The 25,232-nt window shown below is 33.1% G+C and overlaps 1 protein-coding gene across 14 annotated transcripts in view; it reads right to left on the minus strand.

Annotated features, from left to right (window-relative positions):
* ASPP (Ankyrin-repeat, SH3-domain, and Proline-rich-region containing Protein) overlaps positions 1–25,232 on the minus strand; it is a 431,995-nt gene that overhangs the window by 263,986 nt on the left and 142,777 nt on the right. For all 14 annotated transcript variants that reach the window (XM_088272413.1, XM_088272412.1, XM_088272416.1 and 11 more), the window contains one exon: positions 638–696. In XM_088272413.1, coding sequence (XP_088128539.1) covers positions 638–696 — 59 coding nt within the window. The remainder of the gene's footprint in view (positions 1–637; positions 697–25,232) is intronic.

The raw sequence follows: 25,232 nt of genomic DNA on the forward strand, positions 1-25,232 counted from the left end.
ATGACAATAAAATACAACTTAGTAGATTAAAAAAAAAAACCGTGTTTGATTTAATATTTGATAAATAAAGATTTTTGTATTTATTATTTACAAAAATACTTCAATTTCATACTATTTATGTGAGCTAACCTAAGTGGCTCATTATTAGAAATAGGTATCAAATTGTGGTAGAGTGGGTTCGAACCGAGAAACTCTGACTCAAGAGTCCGCGATACTAACCACGGGACCACAACCCGACACAAATACAGTTTGTATTATCACTTATTGATAAGAACATTTATAGTTCTCAAAACTAGTCATTTATTTATTGATTTGGCGTTTAATTTGGCATTTTAATTTATGTATTAATTTTAAATCGAACACAGATTTTTTGAGTCTATTAAGTTGTATTTTCTTAACAAAAACACATAAAAAATTATATTGTGACAATTGTTTCGCCTTGTTAGGGCATTATCAAACGAATGACAACTTAATAGACTCAAAAAATCTGTTTGATTTAAAATTAATACATAAAAAAACTAGTCATGTTTACATAACATATTAAACTAAAAAGTGGTATTATTGAATTGAATTGAATCATCATTTTATTGTGCAAAGTAAATGTCAAGTAAAATTATAAAAAATAGTTGTAACTTACCACTTCCTCTAGTGTTCCTGGCTCCTTCATAACATCGCTAGTCTTCGCGCTTCGCCCACCTGAAAAGAACGATGATTGAAATGACTTATACTCCATAACTCATAACATACATTTATCTTAAAAATATTACATGAAATACACAACAAGGATATACTTAGATCAGTTTTGATTAATGGTGTGTGTATTTTAATAACAAAAAGTACCGTAGAACGGGGATACTTGAACTTTGATGTGTTACTTGAGCCCAGTGCAAAAAAATATTTAGATCTGTATTTGGTCTACAATAATGAACGTATCGACATGATACATTGTTTCCCTGATAGGTGACACTTATACGTTCAATATTGTAGACCAAATACAGATCTGAATATTTTTTTGTACTGGGCTCAAGTTACACATCAAAGTTCAAGTAGCCCCGTTCTACGGTAATATTTTAGTGGTTTACGTAGTAATATTTTTACTTTATTACTGAATGTACTTTTAACTAATTAATTTAGTAAAAATTTTTACGAATTTTTTTAAAAACCTCAACAGGAAAATGTAAAACGATGAACTAAGAAATAATTTCATTAACATTTATAATTTTTTAACATTTATAAAAAAAACATGGCACGATCAGGTATGCCAAATACTTGAAAGTGGTCAGGTTAGGAGTCGTAACAATCGGCGGGTATGTATGAGGAGATGCATGAACGTGGAAGAGGCTAAGAATTTTTGCAATGACAGAGTGGTGTGGCGCTCTATTCTCTCTGCCTACCCCTGAGGGGAAGTGGCGTGATGGTTAGTTAGTTAGTTAGTTAATTAAACATATTTCACAGAATTTTTACTTTTCTTACGAAAGCGAAACAATAAAAATCCTAGCTGAACTAAGTGTTTCGTTACGTGAACGTCTTCAGCGGAATTCGAGTAATGAACTTTTTCCATTATCAAAGCAATTTAACCCTCTCCAAACCGGCGCGAGGGTTAGATAAGAGAAGGTGAACTGTATCGAAAAAGTTGTTCGTTTGTTTAGGGCTGCCAGCCCCGCAGACAATTCAGCGCCCTTTCATTAGGTTACATAAGACATAATCTCGCCTATTTGCTCTTGATAAATACATAAATACATAACGAAGGCTGTAAACATTCTTACTGGGGTAATATTATGGGAGCTTTTCCAAGTTTCAACAAGTTTCGGGAATCCGATCGTGAAATTGGAATTCGTTAGAGGGAATACAATCCTAATTGAAAAACTTATTATATGCTCGCATCAAGTGTAACCTTCATTCCGTCCTTGGAGTAAAAAACGCTTCTGTAAATTTAATGGGTAAGGCTACCAATGTCGGACATGGACCCAATCATGGACGCCCTGGATTTACTAAATGTTTTGAAATATGATAAAGATAATTGAGAGGGAAGGCTACCAATGTTGGACAAAGATTCAATAATGGACGCACCGGATTTACTAATTGTTTTGAAATTTGATTGGGATCATTTCTCTTGAAATACTTTATAGACACCCTGGAATTACAATTTTTTTAATTATTTATAATAACATTTATAAATTCAATTAAATTATAACACTTGTTTTTCTACCACTTGAGTATTTTATTTTAGCGACTGGATTTTGGAAGCGACAGATGCTTCAATGTACGGTTTTTCATTTAAACTTTTTTATATTCAAACGTTCATATTCAAACCCGTAGATGGAAGCATCTGTAACTTCCGTAACTAGTCGTTAAAGTTTAACACACAAGTAGTGAAAAACAAGTGTTTTATTTGAAATTTAATAATGTAAACAATGAATAACACATATTGTTTTGAAATTTGATTAGATTCCATGATTGGATCACGTTGACATTGATCCAATCATGGACTCCCTGGAAATACGATTTTTTTAATGTTATCATTTCTCTATAAAATGAAAAGGTAAGGCTACCAATGGACATAGACCCAAACATGGACACCTTGGAATTACAAATGTTGAATTATTGAGTCTTTATTAGCGCTGTTTAGGTAGTATTTTAAGAGAATGTATCTATGAAAAATCAAAATAAATCATTCAAAATAATTAATGCTACTGTTATCATATTATAAACGTGTTCTTTGCGGTGGTATGAACATGTGGAGCGAATGGACAACGAGAAAATGACTAAGAAAATATATGTGGCGAATGAGAGAGGGAAAACAGAACGAGGACGACCGAAAAAGACTTGGCACGATCAGATCAATCAGAACCTAAAATCTGGCGGTGTCAAAAGTCTGCGTAATTGGAGGGCATGTATGACTGAATGTATGGATGTGAAGGAGGCGAGGAGTGTATGGCAGGGCAGAAGAGTGTGGCGTTCCATCCTTTCTGCCTACCCCTGCGGAGAAACGGCGTGATGGTAGTAGTAGTAGTATCATATTATATTTTATATTGACGTAAAGAATAAGTATTTAGTTATGTCGTTTTAAATGATTAAATAACTGTTAATTTAAAAAAAAATGTAAATCGCCCTTTAAGTGATTTCTCACGAAAAAAGCGCCCTAAAAATTGTCCAACAAATAAAAGAAATAAATGTTTACCTTGCCTTGACACTATTCATAAACGTAACACGGAAACCCCAATACAAAACCAATGTTTGTGCATACTCGTGGTAATGGATCCGTCCTCCCATTGACGAGATGTGACCCAATAACTCGATTCACAGACAAATATTGGCTCCCCAAACATCTGGGAGACAATGGCGCGTAACAAGTGTTGTTGACTCGCCGAGTCTGGCGTCCCCAAAGGTCCGCTTTTTTGCCCCGAAATGCGGCCTTTTGGCTAACAAGGGCCCGACCGCCGGCCTTCACCACTAAGGCAGTGGCTTATACCAGTGGTCGGCAAACTTGTTAGCCGAAGAGCCAATATGCACATACAACGATAAAAAAAATATGAAAGCCAAATCTGTTTTAAATTCTAGTACACCTTAATTATATTATTTTTTAACATCATTTTTTTAAAAAATATAGCACTTGTCGGTATGTTTTATTTTTGTAGGTATTTGTGTAAAATATATTAAAATTCATATTCTTTTTTGACATCTCATCAAAGATGAAGAAGAATATGGAAGTCTGGGCATTTCCGGGGCTGATGACAGTCATAGGCTGATTTAAGTGATCACTTTACACACGTGTAACATTCACCTACTCTACCCATTATTAACAACCACACTACTGTAATTCTTGGATGTTAAAAAGATGTCAAAAAATAATATGAAAATAACTCCTGTAATCGGAGATAATCCAGATTTTGTGAACATTTTAAGTGTGCCCAAAGTATTTGGGCACACTCAAAATGTTGAACCTTAATTATAATTTTATTTTATCGGGTACGCCCAATAAAACTAGATTTCTAACTAACTAACTAACCATCGCGCCGCATCCCTTAAGGGCTAGGCAGAAAGATAAAAACACCATACCACTCTGTCTATGCAAAAATTCTTCGCCTCTTCGACATCATGCATCTCCTCATACATACCCGCCGACTATTTCAACTCTCGACCCGGCCGCTTTCAAGTATTTAACATACCTGATCATGTAAAGCTTTTTTTTCATTCATTTTTTCTTCATTCGCCTCACACATTTGTTTCACCGTTCTTTGCTTACTCATCCGTTCCGCATGTCCAAACCATATCGAGAGACCTTTCTTAATATTATCGATAGTTAGAATTCAGGATTTCATTTTTTATTAAGTTTTACTTGTTAAACACTTAAAAATCTATTGTAACACGTATTTCGATGCCTTCCGCATAATTTTCAAACAACGTTAAAGTGATGCGGAATGCATCGAAAAACGTGTCACAATACATTTTAACAAAAAATGGTAGGTATTTACCAAGTAAAACAAAAATTAAGAATGGATATATATATATATATATATATATATATATATATATATATATATATGTATATATATATATATATATATATATATATATATATATATATATATATATATATATATATATATATATATACATATATATATATATATATGACTGTTGAATCAATTTAAGAAACTAGTATTCACAATTAATAAGGATTTTCTTCATTGATTTTTTTTCTGAATGTCAGGTATCCACAAGGACACTACTTACTGCCTTGTTATAATGTCCTTGCATCTCCTTTGAAAGTTTTATCAAGTCAGGTTTTTATGTCGATATTTTTAGCACGTTTCCAGGTTCTTGCCAATAAAACAATTTTCAGTTTGCTTTTAATAAGATTCACACTTCAAAAAGCTTGTTCGTATGAATACGTAGAGTCAAAGAGCCTTCCCGCGGATATTTGTGCCGGAACCGCACTTAAAAGGTCAAAGAGCCACATGTGGCTCCGGAGCCGCACATTGACGACCCATGGCTTAACCCAACACTTGAGAGATTATATTATCATTTGGTTTAAACCACATGGCGGTGTCTTAGTTAACATCTTCCCAGAAAACATAACGACATTTCGAAAATTATGCAGAACGAACTTAAGTTGTTATATTTTTTTATGAAGTGCAGTATGGAGTTGGCAAAAGAAGGATCAAAGTAGACTGAATGCATTCGAGATGTTATCTCTCAGCCCGGCAGAACCATGTATGATAGATGTTCAAATGTGGATACAAGGAATGACTGCAAGGCTGAGATAAGCATTAACGTTAAAATTAAGAAAGGTGGGGAAATGTAAATCCAAGCATGAATGAAGAAAGAACAGTAAAACAAATTTATGAGGTGAATGTAGTTGGTGAAAGAAGCAGAGGAAGACCGAGGAAAACTTGGCATGATTAAGTATTTCATTTCAAATACTTGATCATGCCAAATGGTCAGGTCAGCAATCGGGATAATCAACTGGTATGTATGAGGAGATGCATGAATTTGAAAGATAGAAATAAATTTGCAAAAACAGAGTGGGTGGCGTTCTATTCTCTCTGCCTACCCCTGCATGAAGCGGTGTGATGGTAGTCGTAGCAGTAGTAACGTCAATAGATGTATGGATAATAAGCATCTCATTTATCTACCCTATTCTTACTATCCTACCTGCAGACAAGCTTCTAAAAGCTTTTCTTTACAAAAAAGGAAGCTAGGAGTATATTATGTCAAGGCAAATGAGTATGGCGTTCCATCTTCTTTGCCTGTCCCTGTAGAAAAACAGTGTGACAGTAGTAGTAGAAGTAGTAAATTACTTGCTCTTTGGATTGTTTTAAAAGCCTTAAATTAATTTTTTTAGAAAAGATATCTGATTACAATCATTATAGCTATTGACTTCTATCATTTTTTTAAAGACCAATTAATCTATAAGTACCTACTATTTAATTTCCAATATAATCCCTTCCATCTGTGTTCATGATATAAAAGGAGAATGTTTATAGGAGAAGGGTACTAAAACGCTTTGGAAACAGCTTCACGGAGGTCCAGCCTTGATGTAAAAAATATAAAAAATACGGGCTAGGATTCCTGTGACAAATTCCAGTAACACTAGCCGACACAGACAAAAGTTAATGGTTAATAGCATATGTCTATGAAAAATTATACCTTCTCATCTCTTTTAAAGTTATAAAGCTATGTATACCATTCATATCGTAGTCATACAGGAGAAAGTGACCAAGTGTATTGTTTTACAAAAACGTGATCATTGACTATTTGATATCTTACTAGCTTAATAATGCCCTGAAAACATCCCAAAGGATTTTAAACTTGGAACTATAATATATTGACTAGTTTAAAATGACTAACTGCATTGGTATTTATTTTCTTGCTAGGCAATAGCGACTTAAATGGCCCTCCTGAACATTTTACGTTTTGGTAGTTGGTCACTTTCTCCTGTACGACTACGATATATGAAAGAAAAAATATAGATTAAAAATTATACAAATTGTAAATGAAAACACTTGTTTTTTACCACTTGAGTGTTTACATTGAATGTTTAATTTCATCAAAGCTTACTGCAAAGTGAATGCCGAAACAAACAAAAAACAAAAAAATACAAACTTATTTTTAGTACAGAAAGTGGAAATCGTATATTTTTAAGACGGGTCAATCGACAACTCGCAACTTAATTTTCATTCAACTTTGAACCCAGGTAACTTTCAACAAAATTGAATTAAAACACCATTTTTGTAATGAAATAATAAGTTTTTCTTTGAAATAAATATGTGGTATACTGTAGTAAGAAAAGAATTGTTGAATGGCAAGGAATTAAAAAAAATATATATAAAAAAAAAAATCCATTTCAATATGTATTCTAAAAAAATGTGCGTGGAAACACGTATGGAGAAATAATGATTTAGCAATGCTTTAAATTATATTAAATTGAATTGTGTACATCTACATCTACAGCACGCTCGGCTACCGTTCTGGAGGTCCCGGGTTCGATTCCCAGGGGGGTCAAATACATGTAATTTCTTTTTCTCTAATATTTATTCGATACATATTACCCTGGACTGGTACCTGAAGCGGAGGGCTGATCACCTTTCCTTCATGTGTTAACGATCAAAATAAAACTGCATTTATATGATGCAGTGCCCTATGCACCATTGGGTTCGGATAGGAAGTTGAATGTAAATCTAATATAAACATTTATTATTAAAAAAATACACTACTTTGATGACTATTTTTAAATTGTGTAATAATAAAGAAAGAAAAATGCAGTACTTTAAACAAATATTTATATTTATATCTGACAAATTTTGAAATCTGTGGATAATTTTGATCTGAAACATCCTTCCAACGATTATTTTCCGATTGGTCACAGGTGACGCTGGCAAGATCTGGGATCAGATATCCTTTCCGATATCTAAGGGGCCGTTGAGTTAGGAATCCCTTGAGGTAATCCTTTAAGGACGTGAAATCCTGAACGCGTGACGAAGCTTACGTCTGGTTGAGCATCAGGTTTGCTCCTTATATTGACGTAATGGCAGCTCGAATTCAAACAGCATACCGATTTTTGCACTTTTCAATTTTTGATGAACGGAATTTTATAACAACCAAATCATTCAAATATAGCCATTATTTTACATTTTCATTATCATTCATCGTTCAATTTGTTTAATAGCACTTCGTGACAATGACATACCGTAACAATTACACTCTTGTCTACATTTGACCTGATAGTGGAATGCACATTCTGAAACGGGTAGTCATGAAAAAGTGGTATTATACAAAGTGATCGATGAATGATAAGAAGAGTATTACATATACATATTACAATTCCACAAAGTCAACATACAAAACATTGCTGTTAATATACAAAAAAGCGATGATTTTACTCACAAAAATTTTTTTTTTCAAAAAGTGTTAGTAAAATGAACTTTGTAGAATAACGTAATGATTTATGTATATTTTAAAATAAAACACTTGCGTAAGACCACTCAGATCAGAGTGAATTAATGTAAACACCAGTTTTGAGAATTACGAATGCTCTCAGATGAAAAAAAAACTTGGATTTGTAATCAATTGTATTTTCACTTGTTGATGAGAACATCTGTAGTTCTCTAAACTGGTTGTGCTTACATTAATAAACTCAAAAATGTTATGGAAATTTTGCGTTGTCAATGATGTCAGACTTTTATTTTTTATTAAATTGATTTTTTAATTTTTGTATGGTGTTCATTGTTAATAGATTTTATAGATATTTTCTTTCATTAATTACAAAACTACACGCCATTTTAAATATTCTACTACTGTCTCTTAGGATTACATTGTCACAACAGAACAAAATTAATTGTCGTGTCATTGAAGATATATTATCGCTAAAGTGGACAGAATTAGGTTTACAAATTCAAGCTCCGTGTAGTTTTTATCTTTGTGTCTCCATTACCGTCTATTTTGGCCCCAGTCCATCTTTTATTTCCGTCACAAAGAGGCACGTCTTGATTTATAAGCAAAGGATCTCGGGTTCAACTCCGCGCTAGATTTTATGACGCGATTAGTATCACAGACATGGATTTCTAAAGAATAAATGGACATTTCCTAACACAAGAGAACTGCGCTGTGTGAAATAGGCTTTTACGCGTCCGACAAAACCGATTTACGTCACAAAATCTGATAATTTCAAAAAAGGAATAGAATTACGTTTTGAAGTTGTGGAAAATACTAACAAATGGATAATTTCAAAAAAGGAATAAAAAATACGTTTTGAAGTAGAAAATAAGTAGATACTATTGGATATTTTCATGTGTGACGACAAGGACGATTTGATAATTTCAAAAAAGGAATATAATAACGTTTTGAAGTCTAAAATAATTACAACTGAATATTTTCAAACGTGATCTAATAATTTAAAAAAGGAACAAAATTACGTTTTAAAGCTGCTAAAAATAAGTACAAAGTATCAAAAGAGGCATAAAATTGCGTTTTGAAGATGTCGAAAATGGATTCGATAAAAATATTTTCACGTGTGGATGAGTCCTTGGTTTTTCCTCTAAACTCCCACATGTATACAAATGTGCCAAATATTCCTGCGTAGTAATACGGGCAGTGAAAGGTTTGAAAAAAAAAAATATCGTGTTTACTTTCCATTACCGACAAAAACCCAAAAGTCGATTTGCATTCTCACAAATCCATCTTGGTATGGTCAGACATTTAAAAAAAATCATTACATAGATTTTCAACCTTCTCTTAAAATGCCATATTTTTAATGATACATATTAATTTATCGTGATTTATTTAATAAAAATTAATTAAATATGAGAATTTCGTTAAATTCAATAAGATTTTCTTATGAAAATTTTTACAGGAAAAATAATTGATAAAAAATCTTATATTTTTCATCCAAAAATATAAGATTTTTTCTCAATTAACTAACTAAACATCACGCAACTCTTTGAAAAGTCTTAACTCTTTCACAAGTCTCCGCAAATATTCTTCGCCTCTTCCACATTCATGCATCTCCTTATACATACCCGCCGATTATTTCGACTTCTGACACGGCCGCTTTCAAATATTTGACATACCTGATTGTGCCAAGTTTTCCTCGGTCTTCCTCTAAAATTTTCCTATGAAATCGGATTTTTTTCTTAGTTTACAAATAGTAAACTTTCTAGAACTTTGTTGAAACACGATGTATACAAAACATGCATTTGCTATTCCTCACCAAGTGCCTATCGCATAAAGAATAATGCTATGATACAATTAATATTCATAAACATAGCTGAGCTAAACATCTCAACTGCTTGAAAACTAGCAATAAAACAATTCCCCGAATTCACAAACACATTTGTTAATGACTAGTTTTACCTTTTGAAGTTTCGCGGGTCTTAATGAGTCAGATAATAACTTTGGCATTTCGCTTTCGTCAAGATAACAATTGCCAGCAGTACATCTTGATGTAAATCATAGTTTCGTAACGTTCGGGTGTGTTTGTTTGCGAGCAAGTCGTGTGAAAATGTTAGCATTATCAGAACTAACGACCCGGAAAATTTTCACAAAGATGGCGATAAAAAGGCGGGACTCTCGCAACAAACAAAAGACAACCGTCTCCGAAAACGTAGACGTCACATCGTTTGAAAGGAAAATCCATTTCCGCTAGTTTGGGCGCTAAATTTAAATGTTAATTGCTACACCTTTTCGATAACAATTATGACAGTGTGATCTATTGTGAAGGAAGAAAACCAGGCAAATGAAAATCTGTATGAATGACACAATCATACTAAAATACAGTAAAGTTATAATATGATAACAGTAAAACGAATTCGTTAAAAATATAATTAATATGTAACTTTGTCTTAAAATCACTATAAATATTTTATTTTAACTTAATTATAATGTCTACCGGTTTCGAAGCTAGCCGCTTAGTATGAATCAGTCAGTTGATAAAGAAGCGGTTAGCTTCGAAACCGGTAGACATTATAATTAACTTAAAATAAAAAAAATTATAGTGATTTTATAACAAAGTTAATTTTTTTTGTTTGTCCGGGAATTGTACAGCTTTATATTTAAAAATTTAAATAAATAAAAAAAAGTTACATTTACAATAATAAACATTACATTGCATTAACAAACTTAGTTACATTAATACAGATAAAGCCAATTACACAATTCCACATTATAAAATGGAAAATCACAAAGTTAGTGCTTGAAATATAAATTATATCGTTAAAAATACTTTAATACAAAGAAATTAATGTAATTTCATTAATTGAGTCGGTAGTCACTTTGTACAAACATCTATAATTTTTTTATTTAAATTTCATTTCGAAAAATTGTTTATTTATTAAAAAAAATTACATTAAAAATTGATTTTTAATTTAAATTTTATATGCAAGTACATATAGGAAGGATCTACACATGCAAGTATGATAAGGTTGTTATCAATTTGATAAACTTTAAACTCCTTGATAACAATAATTTTCTAACCCTTATCCGCACCCAATGGTGCATAGGGCACTGCATCGTACTGACACAGTGTTACCTCGATCGTATCCTTCATGAAGACAAGGTGATCACTCCTGCGCACTCCTTGATAACAATAATAATAACTATAATTTTTGAAAATTTTCAAAAGATACCATATCAAAGGTGCTTTGTTTTGACATTTGAAATGCCTGAAAACATGATTTTTTTTAAAGCTTATAATTTTACCTGTTATTTTTTTCTGAAAATTTGGGGTGAGTTCACCAAAGATTTAGCTATTCAATATGTTGTGATGTTAGTAATAATAATTGATAACTATATTTATTAATATATTTAAACTTCATGCACAGAAAATAAATAAGTACATTGCCGGGCTTGTTTGTAAAAAGCAATATCTTCTTACCAACAAAAATATACCTTAATAGGTCGATTTACTCGATTTACCGACTAAACTTATCGTAAAAAATACTATGCATGATAAATCTACCGTGAAATATTAAGTGTTCACTTAGAAACACGATAATATTCATGAAAATTTATATTCCTGGCGTCTCAAATGGTTGAGAAATAATTTTATTACCGTGAAAAAATGTATACATTGTATGAAAGTGAGTAGGTAATATTGATCTGCATAATGCATTATAAGTTTTCACGACATCTTGGGTGTGTCCAAATCCTTGTTCAAAAATCCGGGTTTCTCCACTCAAGAGTTATTTTTACATTTTTACATCTCCTTTTTTGTGTGTATATATTAGGTTAAAATGGTTAAAAAACAATAAAAAAATGAATGCAAAAAGAACTCCACCGACAAGACACACAAGGTGGCTTGGTGGGTCTCTGCAAAATAACTTTTTATTTTTATTTTTAATATATGTTAAAAATTGTGATTTATAAAAATAAATAAATAAAAAAAAAAAAAAAAAAACACGGATGAAGAAGAATATGGAAGTATGGAAATTCACAGGGCTTGCAACCTATCGAAAGGTTACATACATACATTTTATAAAGGTCTCTGCTTAACAAAAAAGTTAATAAATAATAATAATAAAACCCTTATCCGCACCCCAATGGTGCATAAGGCACTGCGTCATGTAAACGCAGTGTTATCTTGATCGTTTACACATGAAGGAAAGGTGATCAGCCCTCCGCCTCAGGTACCAGTCCAGGGTAATATTGAATGAATATGACAGTGAAAAAATCACTTATATTTATTTTACCCCCCTTAGGAATCGAACCCGGGACCTCCAGAACGGTAGCCGAGCGTGCTGACCATTACACTACGGAGGCGGACAAAAAAGTTACTCAATTAAATTATATAAGTGATAAAATATAAGTGATTTTTTCACTAATATTTATTCAATATTACCATGGACTGGTACCTGAAGCGGAGGGCTGATCACCTTTCCTTCATGTGTAAACGATCAAGATAACACTACGTTTATATAACAGTGCCCTATGCACCACTGGGGTGCGGAAAAGGGTTTTATAATAATTTATAATAATTAAATTATAGATGGTGTCGAGAACTTATTTGTGTAAGAAGGTTTCAATTTAAGGAATATACAGCTTTGAACGAAAATTGAGTAGGGTGTTCAATCATAGGTACAATGGTATATATAACACGCGTCTAAAGTGATTACTTAAACTTCTGACAGTCATAAAAATAACCAGACTTTCAGATTCTTCTTCAATATATGTTGAAATGTCAATATAAAAAAAAAACTCTTAAACGGATAAACACTGATTTGTGAACGAATATTTGGACACACTAAAAATATGGTGCATTGTTCTAAGTATACGAGTAATGTATTCAACAAATCTGTGTTTGGATAACAGGATGTTGCATCGTCATTCCCGGAACCATTTCCTCCGCGGTCTGCAAGCGGAAATAACGGGAGATAGCAGGAAGCTGGAATTCCGGAAATGCAACAGCAACGGTAATGGGGCGTACGTCATATCCTGCTTCGCCCTTTTAATTATTCTTATTACAGTAGGAGCGTGCCTGACTTTCCCCCACATTTTTCTTGAATGCTCTGAATTGTTTAAAAGGGAATAATAACTATGAAAAATTCCTCTCTTCTTCTGTACATTCGCTCGAGTTCACTATTCATTCATATCTGTGATGCATTTTCACTGGAGTTTAAATTCACATGGCCGAATGAGGAGTCGTAATAATCGTCGGGTATGTATGAGGAAATGCATGAATGTAGAAGAGGCGAAGAATGTTTGCAAAGACAGAATGGTATGGCGTTCGGTTCTCTCTGCCTGCCCTTGCGGGTAAGTGGCGTGATGGTTAGTTAGCTAGTTAGTTAGTTAGTTAAGATTGCCTTATTTTTTTATGAATATAGAGACTCAAGAGGTAGGTACTATTATGTGGAGAAGACTAAAAATCACAAAGATTTCATCGACAGGTGATTGCAAAAAATACAAAACTGATTTTACTCACACAAGTTGTATTTTTTTGTTGTTATAAAAACGAAAAAATTATGACAATTGTTTCTTGTTTTTTTAAAACAATAAATAAACAATAAGTAAAACAACAAATATTAATAATATAAATTTATTATACTTATATACTAATTTTGTTATATACTAATTTTATTAACATTTTTGTTTTAAATGGTTATATATAACTGTTTTATATTTTTAAAACAATAAAATACATGTTTATTATATACTAATTTTGTTATATACTAATTTTATTACCATTTTTGTTTTAAATGGTTATATACTAATTTTATAAACATTTTTGTAAAAAAATAAATTAGTAAAAATGACTAACCACAGAGTAATTACTTTAAATATGAATAATATTGAGAATATAAAAAAATACAACTTAAGAGACTAAAAAATTGTGTTTGATTCAACATTAAATACATAGGATCAAGTGTATTTATTCCACCATGACCTTTTTTCTCATTTGCGTGCTATTCTCAAATCATTTTCCAATTGGCGAAGCATAACATAGTATTATTAATGGACGTTGCTACCTACGTACTAGGCTGGCTTGTTCCTAGTATTAAATGACACGGATTCGGATCGTTATGCCATTTTTTCTTTTCTTTCTTACGTAAGATTCTTGTATGATGTGAGACAATGACCTCCTCTTTGTGTGGCGCGATAGAAGCAAACAATAGTTTTTTTTTAATGCGGATATCAAGTTTGTACATTTAAACGGTAATTGCAAATAATTATATTCGTGATGTTGTTTTGTATGAAAAAAAATCTGGACGGATTTGTAGAGCTGGATCAAAAAGCTTTTTGAAGCTTTATTTTTTATTTATACTAGCTAAGCTGACGGGAGTTGTCCCGCACAGGCGAGCTTTTGAGTATTAATTATTTGTAAAACTAACTAACTAACTAACCAAAACGCCGCTTCGCCGCAGGGGTAGGCAGAGAGAATAGAGCGCCACACCACTCTGTCCTTGCAAACATTCTTCGCTTCTTCCACGTTCATGCATCTCCTCATACATACCCGCCGATTGTTACGGCTCCAAACCTGACCACTTTCAAGTATTTGTCATACCTGATAGTGCCATGTTTTTCTCGGTCTTCCTCTGCTTCTTTTCCCACTAACATTCGACTCATAAATTTGTTTTACCGTTCTTTCCACACTCATTCGTTATACATGTCCAAACCATCTCAACACACCTTTCTTAATTTTATCGATAATGCTTATCTCAGCTTTGCATTCCTTCCTTATTTCACTATTCGCACATCTATCATACATCGTTTTGTCACACATTCTTCTGAGAGATCGCATTTCGACTACATTCAGTCAACTTTCATCCTTCTTTTGCCAACTCCATGTTTCACTTCCATACACTAGAGTTGGAACCAGGACTCCGTTGTGCACTGCCAGTTTAGCTTCCGCTGTTATTAATTATTTGTATAAACTTTAAATATTTATTTTGTTATTCAAACTAATGAAAACAAAATAAGGCAATGTTTTAATAATAATAAAATATTGAAAGAGTATTTTTTTATTTTTTTGACATCTCAATATAGATGAAGAAGAATATGGAAATCTGGGTATTCACGGATCAATTGAAAACCACTTTACTCAAATTTTCGTAACTCCTAGATATGACATTAATCTCATGAGATAGAAGGTACATATGAGGTCACATCAGCCATCTATGTTGGATTGAGAAAGCTTTTATTTAGCAGAAGGAATCATAGAATGGTGAACGTTGCGCGTTTGTGAAGTGATCACTTACCGTGATTGTTGAGATATCAATATAACAAAAAATATCCTTAGTGGATAAGACTCAGATTTGTGGACAAAGATTTAGACACACTCCAAATATCCTGAACTTACATAGCAGTTTATATTATATGTACTGATTTTTTTTTTGCATTTTTTTTATAACTATGTATTAAGGAAGTGGTCGAGAGGTGGAATAATCGGCGGGTTTGTATGAGGAGATGCATGCAAATGTGCAAATATTGTTTGCAAAGATAGATTGGTGTGGTATTCTATTTTCTCTGCCTACCCCTGTGGGAAGCGGCGTGATAGTTAGTCAGTTTAAAATATCTTCATATAAATGTGTCGCCTACTTTCAAAGTCCGCCAGATCCAATTTTACAAGATTTTAAAATGTTTATTCTATCGGAATGCCAGTTGTGGGTTTTATTGTTGAAAATATTTACATACTTACTTGAAAACCCTGCAAAAAAAACTTAAAAACAGCGTTGTATTTCGAATTTCGCTATATTCATGGAACTTGCCTTCTGACCCATATCAGCCAATCAGAGAACGGGGATAGGTTAAAAATTAAGATGACGTCACGATCGGTTTGTGTCTCGTGTTTTTTTTTAAATACTGAATACTTTTCTAATAAAATTCTCTATTTCATAATTTTTATATAAATATAGACAAGTCTTTTAAACATAAATGTTACGCGGATAATTTTGCATTTTTTTGTAAAATCCACTTACATGGATCTGACGGATTTTGAAAGTAGGCGACTCAAATAATATAAACATAATAAGCTAAAAGCATTCATCCCTGTGTGTCAATCAGGGTTGAATAATCTAAAATGTTCATTTAACCTAAACTAAGGGTTGAATTATTTAGAAGACACATGAGGCGATACAGTGTTTTAATAAACAATACGTGTACAATACGTTTAATAGACAATGGGATTTTGAGTATAAAGTTACATTGTCTCTGGTTTATGTAAATCCAGTCGAGATGACATATCCAATGTTGGCACAATGGTTCGACTGACGAGGGTAAACTGCCCAGTAACAGGGCGCTAAGCGCAAGCTTTGTTAATAATTGTGACCTAACCAGAATGACACGTGATAATGGTGCTTTTACCCCGCCATTGTTTTGGTCCCATTTTTTGTGCCGATTGTATGATCGTCGTCTTTTCTTCTCCTTAATCATCTGTTGGTCGCAATGTACAAAATTTTATTTTTATGGTGTAATTTATAATTTGCGTGAAAGTATCATCCCTTACTTATACTCAAAAAAAATGTGCAAAAAATACTACAAAAAATGGATTAACCCAATCCTCGCTCTAGGTATCATATTTTTATTTAATTACTTACCGGCATGTATCAAAAAACCCAAAACGAACGCAAACACCTTCGTTATGTTTATTAAACGATTTTTTTAAAGACAGCAAAAAATGCCTCAAAGTGACTACATGTCTATAGATTTTTTTTTACTAATGTTAATAATCTGTCTAAAAGTAATATTTTTATCCTAAAAGATACGTTTAAATGCTAATTTTTAATTTTATAATAATACAATTGTTTAAAAAATACCGTTTATATTTATATATGAATCAGATACTGTATTATTTATCCTATGAATGACATATCAATATTTAAGGTGTTTCATCTGGAGACGAAACATCTATCGTTTTTTATCAATGGACGTCTTAACATCTCAGGGCTTACGACCTTCTATTTGACTGAGTAAAGTGATTACATTTCAATGCTGATGGATTCCTTTCACATGCAAGTTTTTAGTACGTATATACAAGTTCCAAAAATTTTTTGCAATACGGGTGTTTAATAATGGGCAAAATGGTGAAAAGCTTCCTTAGAATGGTGATCACTTAACCAGCCTATGATAGGCCCTAAGCCCTGTAAATACTTCTTTTTCTCCCTGTAAAGACTTCTATATTCTTCTTCATATATGTTGAGATGTCAATCGGTCAAATTAATTAGTATGGTAGCAGAACCGGAATTAGAATCGAAATAGCAGAATTATTTGTCACCATATCAACGGCGAAGAATTGTCTCGTGTTTACGGTCTGCAAAATCTTTAACTAATAGCTTCCATCTTCTCTCCTTCAAAGTACGTAAATATGTAATAATACACTCACTTATTACATGATTACCCAAGCAGAGTAAACATCGGTTCAACTCGTGCGGTGGGCATTGAACATTGCGGTTGCGTTTCTTACCCCCTGGCCCTTAATACAGTGATGCCTCACATAACGAATGCTTCGCATAACGAATGCTGCGCGTAACGAACTTTCCGTTAGTGCATTACGTGACTCATACAATGGACCTCTCTTCACACAACGAACTGTATCGTTGCAATTTTATCTTGCCGTTCGAACAGAATATTCCGTGTCAGTCTGCTGTGCTGGTCGGGGTTGTGGGCGTCTGTGTACCGGCTAGCGTCGGATCTGGCTGACTAACTTAACTAAATACTAATCCCTTTCACTGCCTACACCGGGGTACTTCTAGAAAATTTGGTGACGGATTTACAAACTTGTATTAATTTAGATTGGCAGTGACAGGTATATTGAAAGCTTTTAAATGTAAATTCACAGTAAAATTGGGTTACAATTTTATGTTGTTTCACATTTTAAATCAATTTCGCAAATTAGTTTTTTTTTAATTGCTTTGCAAGAGCAGATCTGTAAGGAAGCCTAGATGCTTCTGTATCAGATCTGGGCATGCGGTGGGACAGCTTTCAATATGCCGTTCGAACGCTCCAAGGGAGCACGCAGCAATGCACTTGTATGAACATACATCAACGTCAGGCAATTGCGGGTAGAAGAGGAGGATGTATAGTAAATAACTGAAAAACACCAAAGAGAAACTGACTACTGAAGAGCTGTAAGCACTTCTTGTTCAGAACCATAATGAAGCTTAAAGGAAAGTTTCATCTGACAACAAATCTCAACTGCTGCCATCAAGGACATCCTGATCAAATGAGGAGAGGTTTAGGAGTTTGCCAACACTCACTATCCAAAATCAGCTAAATCCAACGGAATCAAGGATCTCTACAATGAAACCCTTAACCGTTATTTCCAGCAGGTGTAACTAGGTACTTGAGTAATAATTAGTCTTACCAGGTATAATGTGTACAGTGATAATTATGGGAAAAAACAAAAGTTAAGGGTAAGGCCAAGTGTTTAATAGGTAATAGGGAATGAAGGTACTTATAATAATTTTCCGATATAAGATTTCAATTCAAACCCTTATCCGCACCCCAATGGTGACACGGCATTATATAAACGCAGTGTTATTTTGATCGTTATCACACGAAGGAAAGGTGATCAGCCCTCCGCTTCAGGTACCAGTCCAGGGTAATACTGAATAAATATTAGATTTCAAAAAATCACTTTTATTTATTTGACCCCCCTTGGGAATCGAACCCGGGACCTCCAGAACGGTGCTGACCATTACACTACGGAGGCGAACACTCTGATATAAGATTAATAAAAGAAAATAAATGTTTTAAGATGGGTTCGAACGGAAGCCAAGAGTTTCTATATCGGACCTGGGAATGTCGCGGGAGCTTTCAGAGGGTCATATTTTATGCTATAGAACCTTTTTTACATTTTTGTTATAGGAAAACGCGTTTCACGTAACGAACTTGCTCCTGGAACGAATTAAGTACGTTATGCGAGGCATCACTGTATCTCATGCGTGGAATGTGTAAGTGAAGCGATATGCAAGGCTCGACGGTTAGCTGAAACCTTTTGCTACATGTTTCTTGTTGCGTAGAAACGTCTAGATGCTAGAATATCTATTCACTGTAACATAAAGATCAAGGGCTTCTTTTTACGGTACCGTTATTTTTAAAGGCTTCAAATAACCCTTAAACGCTTTTGAAAACATTTTTTGAATACTGTAGCTGCTTAGCATATCTTTTACATTCATCCCCCGACAGTTATATATGCTTCTATGTAAAGAGAACGAACCAGTTTTTGCTTATATAATGTATATATTCCAAGCAAGTAAAATAAAAAATGACCGAAAATTGCCCCCAAAAATGATAATATTTGGTCCGAAAAATCCTAAAATCTTTTTCTACAAAAAATATAAAAACCGTAATGCTTCCGTTCAAAAACAAATTTTTTTGGAAAATGACTCTCAAATGGTTTTAAAAAGTAGCAGATCATTGTATTTTATGTGAAACCAATATACAATGAGTTGATCATAAAAAAATAATAGGAATCTTCAAAATGCAAACAAAACTTGATTTTTCAAAGCAGGATAAACGAAAGCAAGCACTTCAATATCCAACAGCATCGTTAGTTCACGAATAGAATATAATTAATTAGAAGACAATGAATAGAATTCGTTTTGCTTATTTATATAATAATAATAATAATAAAACCCTTATTCGCACCGAATGGTGCATAGGGCACTGCTTCATATAAACGCAGTGTTATCTTGATCGTTTACACATGAAGGAAAGGTGATCAGCCCTCCGCTTCAGCTACCAGTCCAGGGTAATATCGAATAAATATTACAGTGAAAAAATCACTTATATTTATTTGACCCCCCTGGGAGTCGAGCCCGGGACCTCCAGAACGGTAGCCGAGCGTGCTGACCATTACACTACGGAGGCGGACTTAGGGTTTATACTTTTTATAAAAAATAGGGTTTTTACTTTTTTTTAATGTTTTTTGTTTCATGTTAAACCTATTTTAACCCCCAATTGTCTGTTATACCGCGGTTTTACTATATTGTTAAAATTCATAATTCCATTTACAATATTTGAATTTGGACCAGAATCATTTGAACTACAGCGCACCGGTTTCAATATGGAACGATTTAAATATTCCGCCAATCGGATTAGGAATGCTTCGGATTCCTCGGCCAATGAAATGTGGCCGGACCGCTTGCTGAAGGACGAATCCGCAAGATGGCCAAAAATTGATAATTAATGCATAATTCCGCAAAAAATAAGTTCACTTGGGTCTGTTATTATTCGATATTGAAGTTATGCGATTTTAAAATGAAATGGAACCTATCCCTTATTTTTGTATGTAGTTCAAGTCTTTTTTATGCGAATTCACATTAAAAATATCTAAAATTTAGACTAGTGCAGGTTACAACCGTTGAATGAACCCACCATCAGAAAATCTGTCATCAATGGCACAAAGTTAAGTTCAAATCTTACATCGTATTCAAAAGATACTTTATTGGAAAAAACAGAAAAAAGTATAATAATATGTTCATAAATATGTGTATGCTGACAGATAATAATAAATTTTAGGATTAAGAGAAATATATGTCGCTCACTCCTTTCAAGAACGTCGTAAATCAAAATACTTGATTTTTCAGGAGAGCATTTTTAATGTTAAATATTATAATACAATGTATTAAAAATAAATATGAAGCCACTTTTTGAACTTTTTACCGTGCAACAGATCTTTTTAGGTAAAAGCTGAAGGTTTTTTCTCCATTTGAAAAATATTTAGTATATTTGAAAAAATAATTAAACAATACCTTTTCTTCAAAATGCAAAATCAACACTTTCTGCCCTGTAGTGGGTAAATATTAAGTTAAAAATATGCCGCTTTTGCTGGGATATAGTACATTTTCTGGGCATTCCGAAAACATGTGCAACTGAAAATTGTGATTTTTTATTTATGACGTTCTTGAAAGGAGTGAGCGATGTATATTGTGGTTTTATTTCTATGATTTTTTATAAACATTTTTATGTGATTTTTGGTACATTCTATCATATTGATTTAAAGATATGCGGTTTTTAAAAACAATGGAACGTATCCCCTTCAGTTTTGTATGTAGTTCAAGTCTTTTTTTAAGTTAATTTTTTTATGCGACTCCCCGTGGAACGTCTCTATCGCATAAAAAGAGACCCAAGTGTATTCCATTTTTAATATTTGAATTTGGACTAGAAACATTTGAACTACGGCGCTCCGGTTCCAATATGGAACGATTTGAATATTCCGCCAATCGGATTAGGAATGCCTCGGATTCCTCGGCCAATGAAATGTGGCCGGACCGCTTGCTGAAGGACGAATCCGCAAGATGGCCGCCGGTTCACCAAGGTCGGCTGCACCTACCTACGTGGAAAAAAGAGAATCACGCGTACGTACGAGTACCATATAACGCATCTCCGAGTTTATTATGTTTATAACAGGTGAGTAATGCTGTGCCCGCATACTATATAACGCTTACCCTAGAGAATATGTAGATTGAACTGTTATAATAATGTAACCACGTAACGTTTTAAGTCGATCAGGCAACCACAAAAATTCGTGAGTGTACTAATATACTTTTATAGTACATTCGCGAACAAAACACATACCTACACATGTACGTACGTATTATAAACATAACATATCGCTGCATCAATATATACATATTATATTATATGTGAACAGGAGATTAATATAATATTTTTAGACGAAGGGAATATGTAACTCTGGGCATTCATAAGCCTTGTGACTTAGCATTGGCTGGCTAAAGTGATAACTTCATTCATCACGTACCGTGCGCCAGTATTAAACACTAATATTGCCTCAATTCTTGAATATATCTATGAATATTCTTCAATATATTTTGTGCCTCAGTTGCAATTATCAGATAGTGCCATCTTTTTTTATTGTAATTTTTTTATTATATCTTTATTTTAATAGAAAATTGCTATCGCTCCATGTTTAAAATGTATATAAACTCAACCTTTTCAATTACGTCAAACGAAATTTCTAACGACAAGAAGTAGAAATTCGGAAATACTCTTATGCTTCGGAAATAAATAAAATTTATTTAAAATTATGGTTTTCAACAACCGGTTTTATTGTGTATGCAACACAGAATTTATCTAGCCTCCCATCAGTCTGATGATGTCGTTAACGACAAAACCCGGTCACTGGTCAAACAAAATATACTTCGAAAAAAAACTATAAAATTGTTATTTTTATTATACAAAATGCGAATAAAAATCTTAAGTCCAATAATAACGTAGTAAATTTTGCAGAACGTTGCAAAAACTCCATTGGTTTTGAAGCCAACAGTGGTACTCCCACAGGATTATGTTCATGCCTCCTTTACAGGTGATGACGTCTGCGGTCTGGCTACAGATTTCGTGGTCTGATGATCGGGCAAGGTGTAGAGTTACTGTAATCTGCTGTCCACGGCTACGCAGAGATGTAAACAGCAAAGAGAGAAAGGCAAGCGACGTCGCGTTGTGACAGGTTTTTTCAGAATAATGGATGCCTTTCACGATGTTGTTGAGGTTTACCTTATAAAGAGCAAGTAGCCCGTCTTGATATCAAGTTCCGTGGCATTGTAGGTTGCAGTAAAATATAGAATTACTCTTAGACTTTGTGTTTTGTATGCATTGTAAAAAATACGGAAAAGTTATAAGGATGTATCAAAATATATAATGAAAAAATAGTAACTTTAAAATGTTTGAGTGTGTACATGTCGCTCACTCCTTTCAAGAACGTCATATTTAAAAAATTGTCAATTTGCAGTTATGCATGTTTTCAGAATGCCCAGAAAATGTACTATATCTCAGAAAAACGGCACATTTTTAACTTAATATTTGCCCGCTACAGGGTAGAAAGTGTTATTTTTGCCTTTTGAAGAAAAGGTATTGTTAAATTATTTTTTCAAATATCCTTATTATTTTTCAAATGGAGAAAAGAAAACAGGTTTTACCCAAAAAGATTTGTTGCACAGTAAAAAGTTCAATAAGTGGCTTGATATTTATTTTTAATACATTTCAATATATTTTTAAACTTTAAAAACGATCTCCTGAAAAAAAAAGTTTTTTGATTTATGACGTTGTTGAAAGGAATGAGCGATGTGTGAAATCCTTTTATCCTCTTCTCGAAAAAACAATGAAATAATTGTCATTAGCATAATCAGTCAGTATGAATGAAAATTCAATATTTTTTTATTTGACACAAAGTTTGTTGAATAACATGATAATTTAATTAAATATTGAAATAAAATACATGTATAAAAGCGACTTTTTTTGCTCTTATTAATGTAAACACGACTCTTTTCGACAACTACACATACACTTTTCGACAAGTACAAACTAATACAATTGATGTTTTCACCTATTGATGAGAACATATCGCTCACTCCTTTCAAGAACGTCATAAATCAAAATACTTGATTTTTCAGGAGAACGTTTTTAAAGTTTAAAAATATAATACAATTTATTAAAAATAAATATCAAGCCACTCATTGAACTTTTTACTGTGCAACAGATCTTTTTAGGTAAAACCTGAAGGTTTTTTCTCCATTTGAAAAATATTAAGTATATTTAAAAAAAATAATTAAACAATACCTTTTCTTCAAAATGTAAAAATAACACTTTCTGTCCTGTAGCGGGTAAATATTGAGTTAAAAATATGCCTCTTTTGCAGGGATATAGTACATTTTTTGGGCATTCAGAAAACACGCTGAACTGAAAATTGACGATTTTTGATTTATGACGTTCTTGAAAGGAGTGAGCGATATGTAGTTCTCGAAACTAGTCGTGTTTAATATATTATTAGATTAAAACCAATATTTTTAGCTTTTCCACTTTATTTTTATTTGACCAGCGACCGGGTTTTGTCTTTACCGACATCATCAGACCAGTCTGATGATGTCGGTAATGACGAAACCCGGTCGCTGGTCAAATAAAAATAAAGTGGAAAAGCTAAAAATGTTGGTTTTAATCTAATAATATATTAAAATGCAATTCCATCACGAAGTGTCAGTGGATAATATAAATCTATTGAATAGTCGTGTTTACATAAATAAACTTAAAACTAGTAAATAACGAAGGTTTTATAATATTGATTTTTTGGTGGAAAAGCTAACATTCTATATGACGTATGTTTTTTATTTGAATTATCATTGATATGAATTATTATTGATCCAAGTAGGCTAAATTTTAGATATTATGTAACAGAAAATAAAATCTTAGGTAAAAAAAAACTATATTTACGTATTGAATATATTTATGAAAGGAGAGAAATACGAAGTAAAGCTAATTATAATCCAAGGCGAAGGTAAACGCAGCATAGGAAGAAGATTCATATCCTGGTTTAAAACCTTGAGAGATTGATTCTACTGCAGCACTAAATAGCTGTTTAGAGCGGCTGCAGACAAAGTAAAAATTGCTATGATGATTGCCAACCTTCGGCGTGGAGAGGCAAAATAAGAACGCATCACATCACACTTAAATACTTGAATAAACGTGATACCTGTACCGTAAACATTCCACCTCGGCTCCATCATCAGCTCTGCAAGGCAGGATTCCTGCAGACGCATAATTCCCACGATCTTACAGAGACGCAGAATCTTACTGCTTCATAAATTTAATTACTGGCGATTCTCTATATGCGTCAAACGAGTTCCGCGTCATTAAACGTTTTTGCTGGTCGATTCTCGCTCAGCACACAGAGGAGTCTCCTCGTGGTAGGCTTGAGTCATTCAGAGAGCAACCACAATATACGAAACAGACTCGATTCTTCGAATGCTTGCAAACTATTAACTACGTTTTAGACGAACGGTACTTAATGCGAAGTAATGCAGAACTACCGCTACTGAATGTCTAGGCGTTACTGGAAATAATCCTGTATAAACTGATCAACATCTATCTTTTATGCAATTATCTTCTAGTATTTTTTTCCTGATATATGTACATTATACAAACACTTCTTCGAAATACAATAATCTTGTAATTGCCATTATTGATAGGCTTGCCAGACGACCTGGTTTGACCGGGACAGTCCCAGTTTTCAGACCAAATCCAGGGTGTCTCGGCCGGTTTACTTCACGTCCCGGTAAAAAATAAAATTGATTAAATGTGACAAAAAAGTGAAACTGTGAAGGATTATTTAAGATAATTACTATGCCATTTATTTCACTGTACTGTACGCTGGAGGCATTCCAAGAACCCTGTTGAACAATTCAGAAATATGGCAAACCTAATTATTGAAAACTTTTTTTTTTTAAATAAAACCCATGAGAGATCGAGAAACAAGTGGCAATACTGAAAACACCAAATGGTTGAAA

The sequence above is a fragment of the Brachycentrus maculatus genome, unplaced genomic scaffold (genome assembly GCF_059751285.1).
Source record: "Brachycentrus maculatus isolate JH-2025_06_01 unplaced genomic scaffold, ASM5975128v1 h1tg000496l, whole genome shotgun sequence".
Classification (NCBI taxonomy): Eukaryota; Metazoa; Arthropoda; class Insecta; order Trichoptera; family Brachycentridae; genus Brachycentrus; species Brachycentrus maculatus.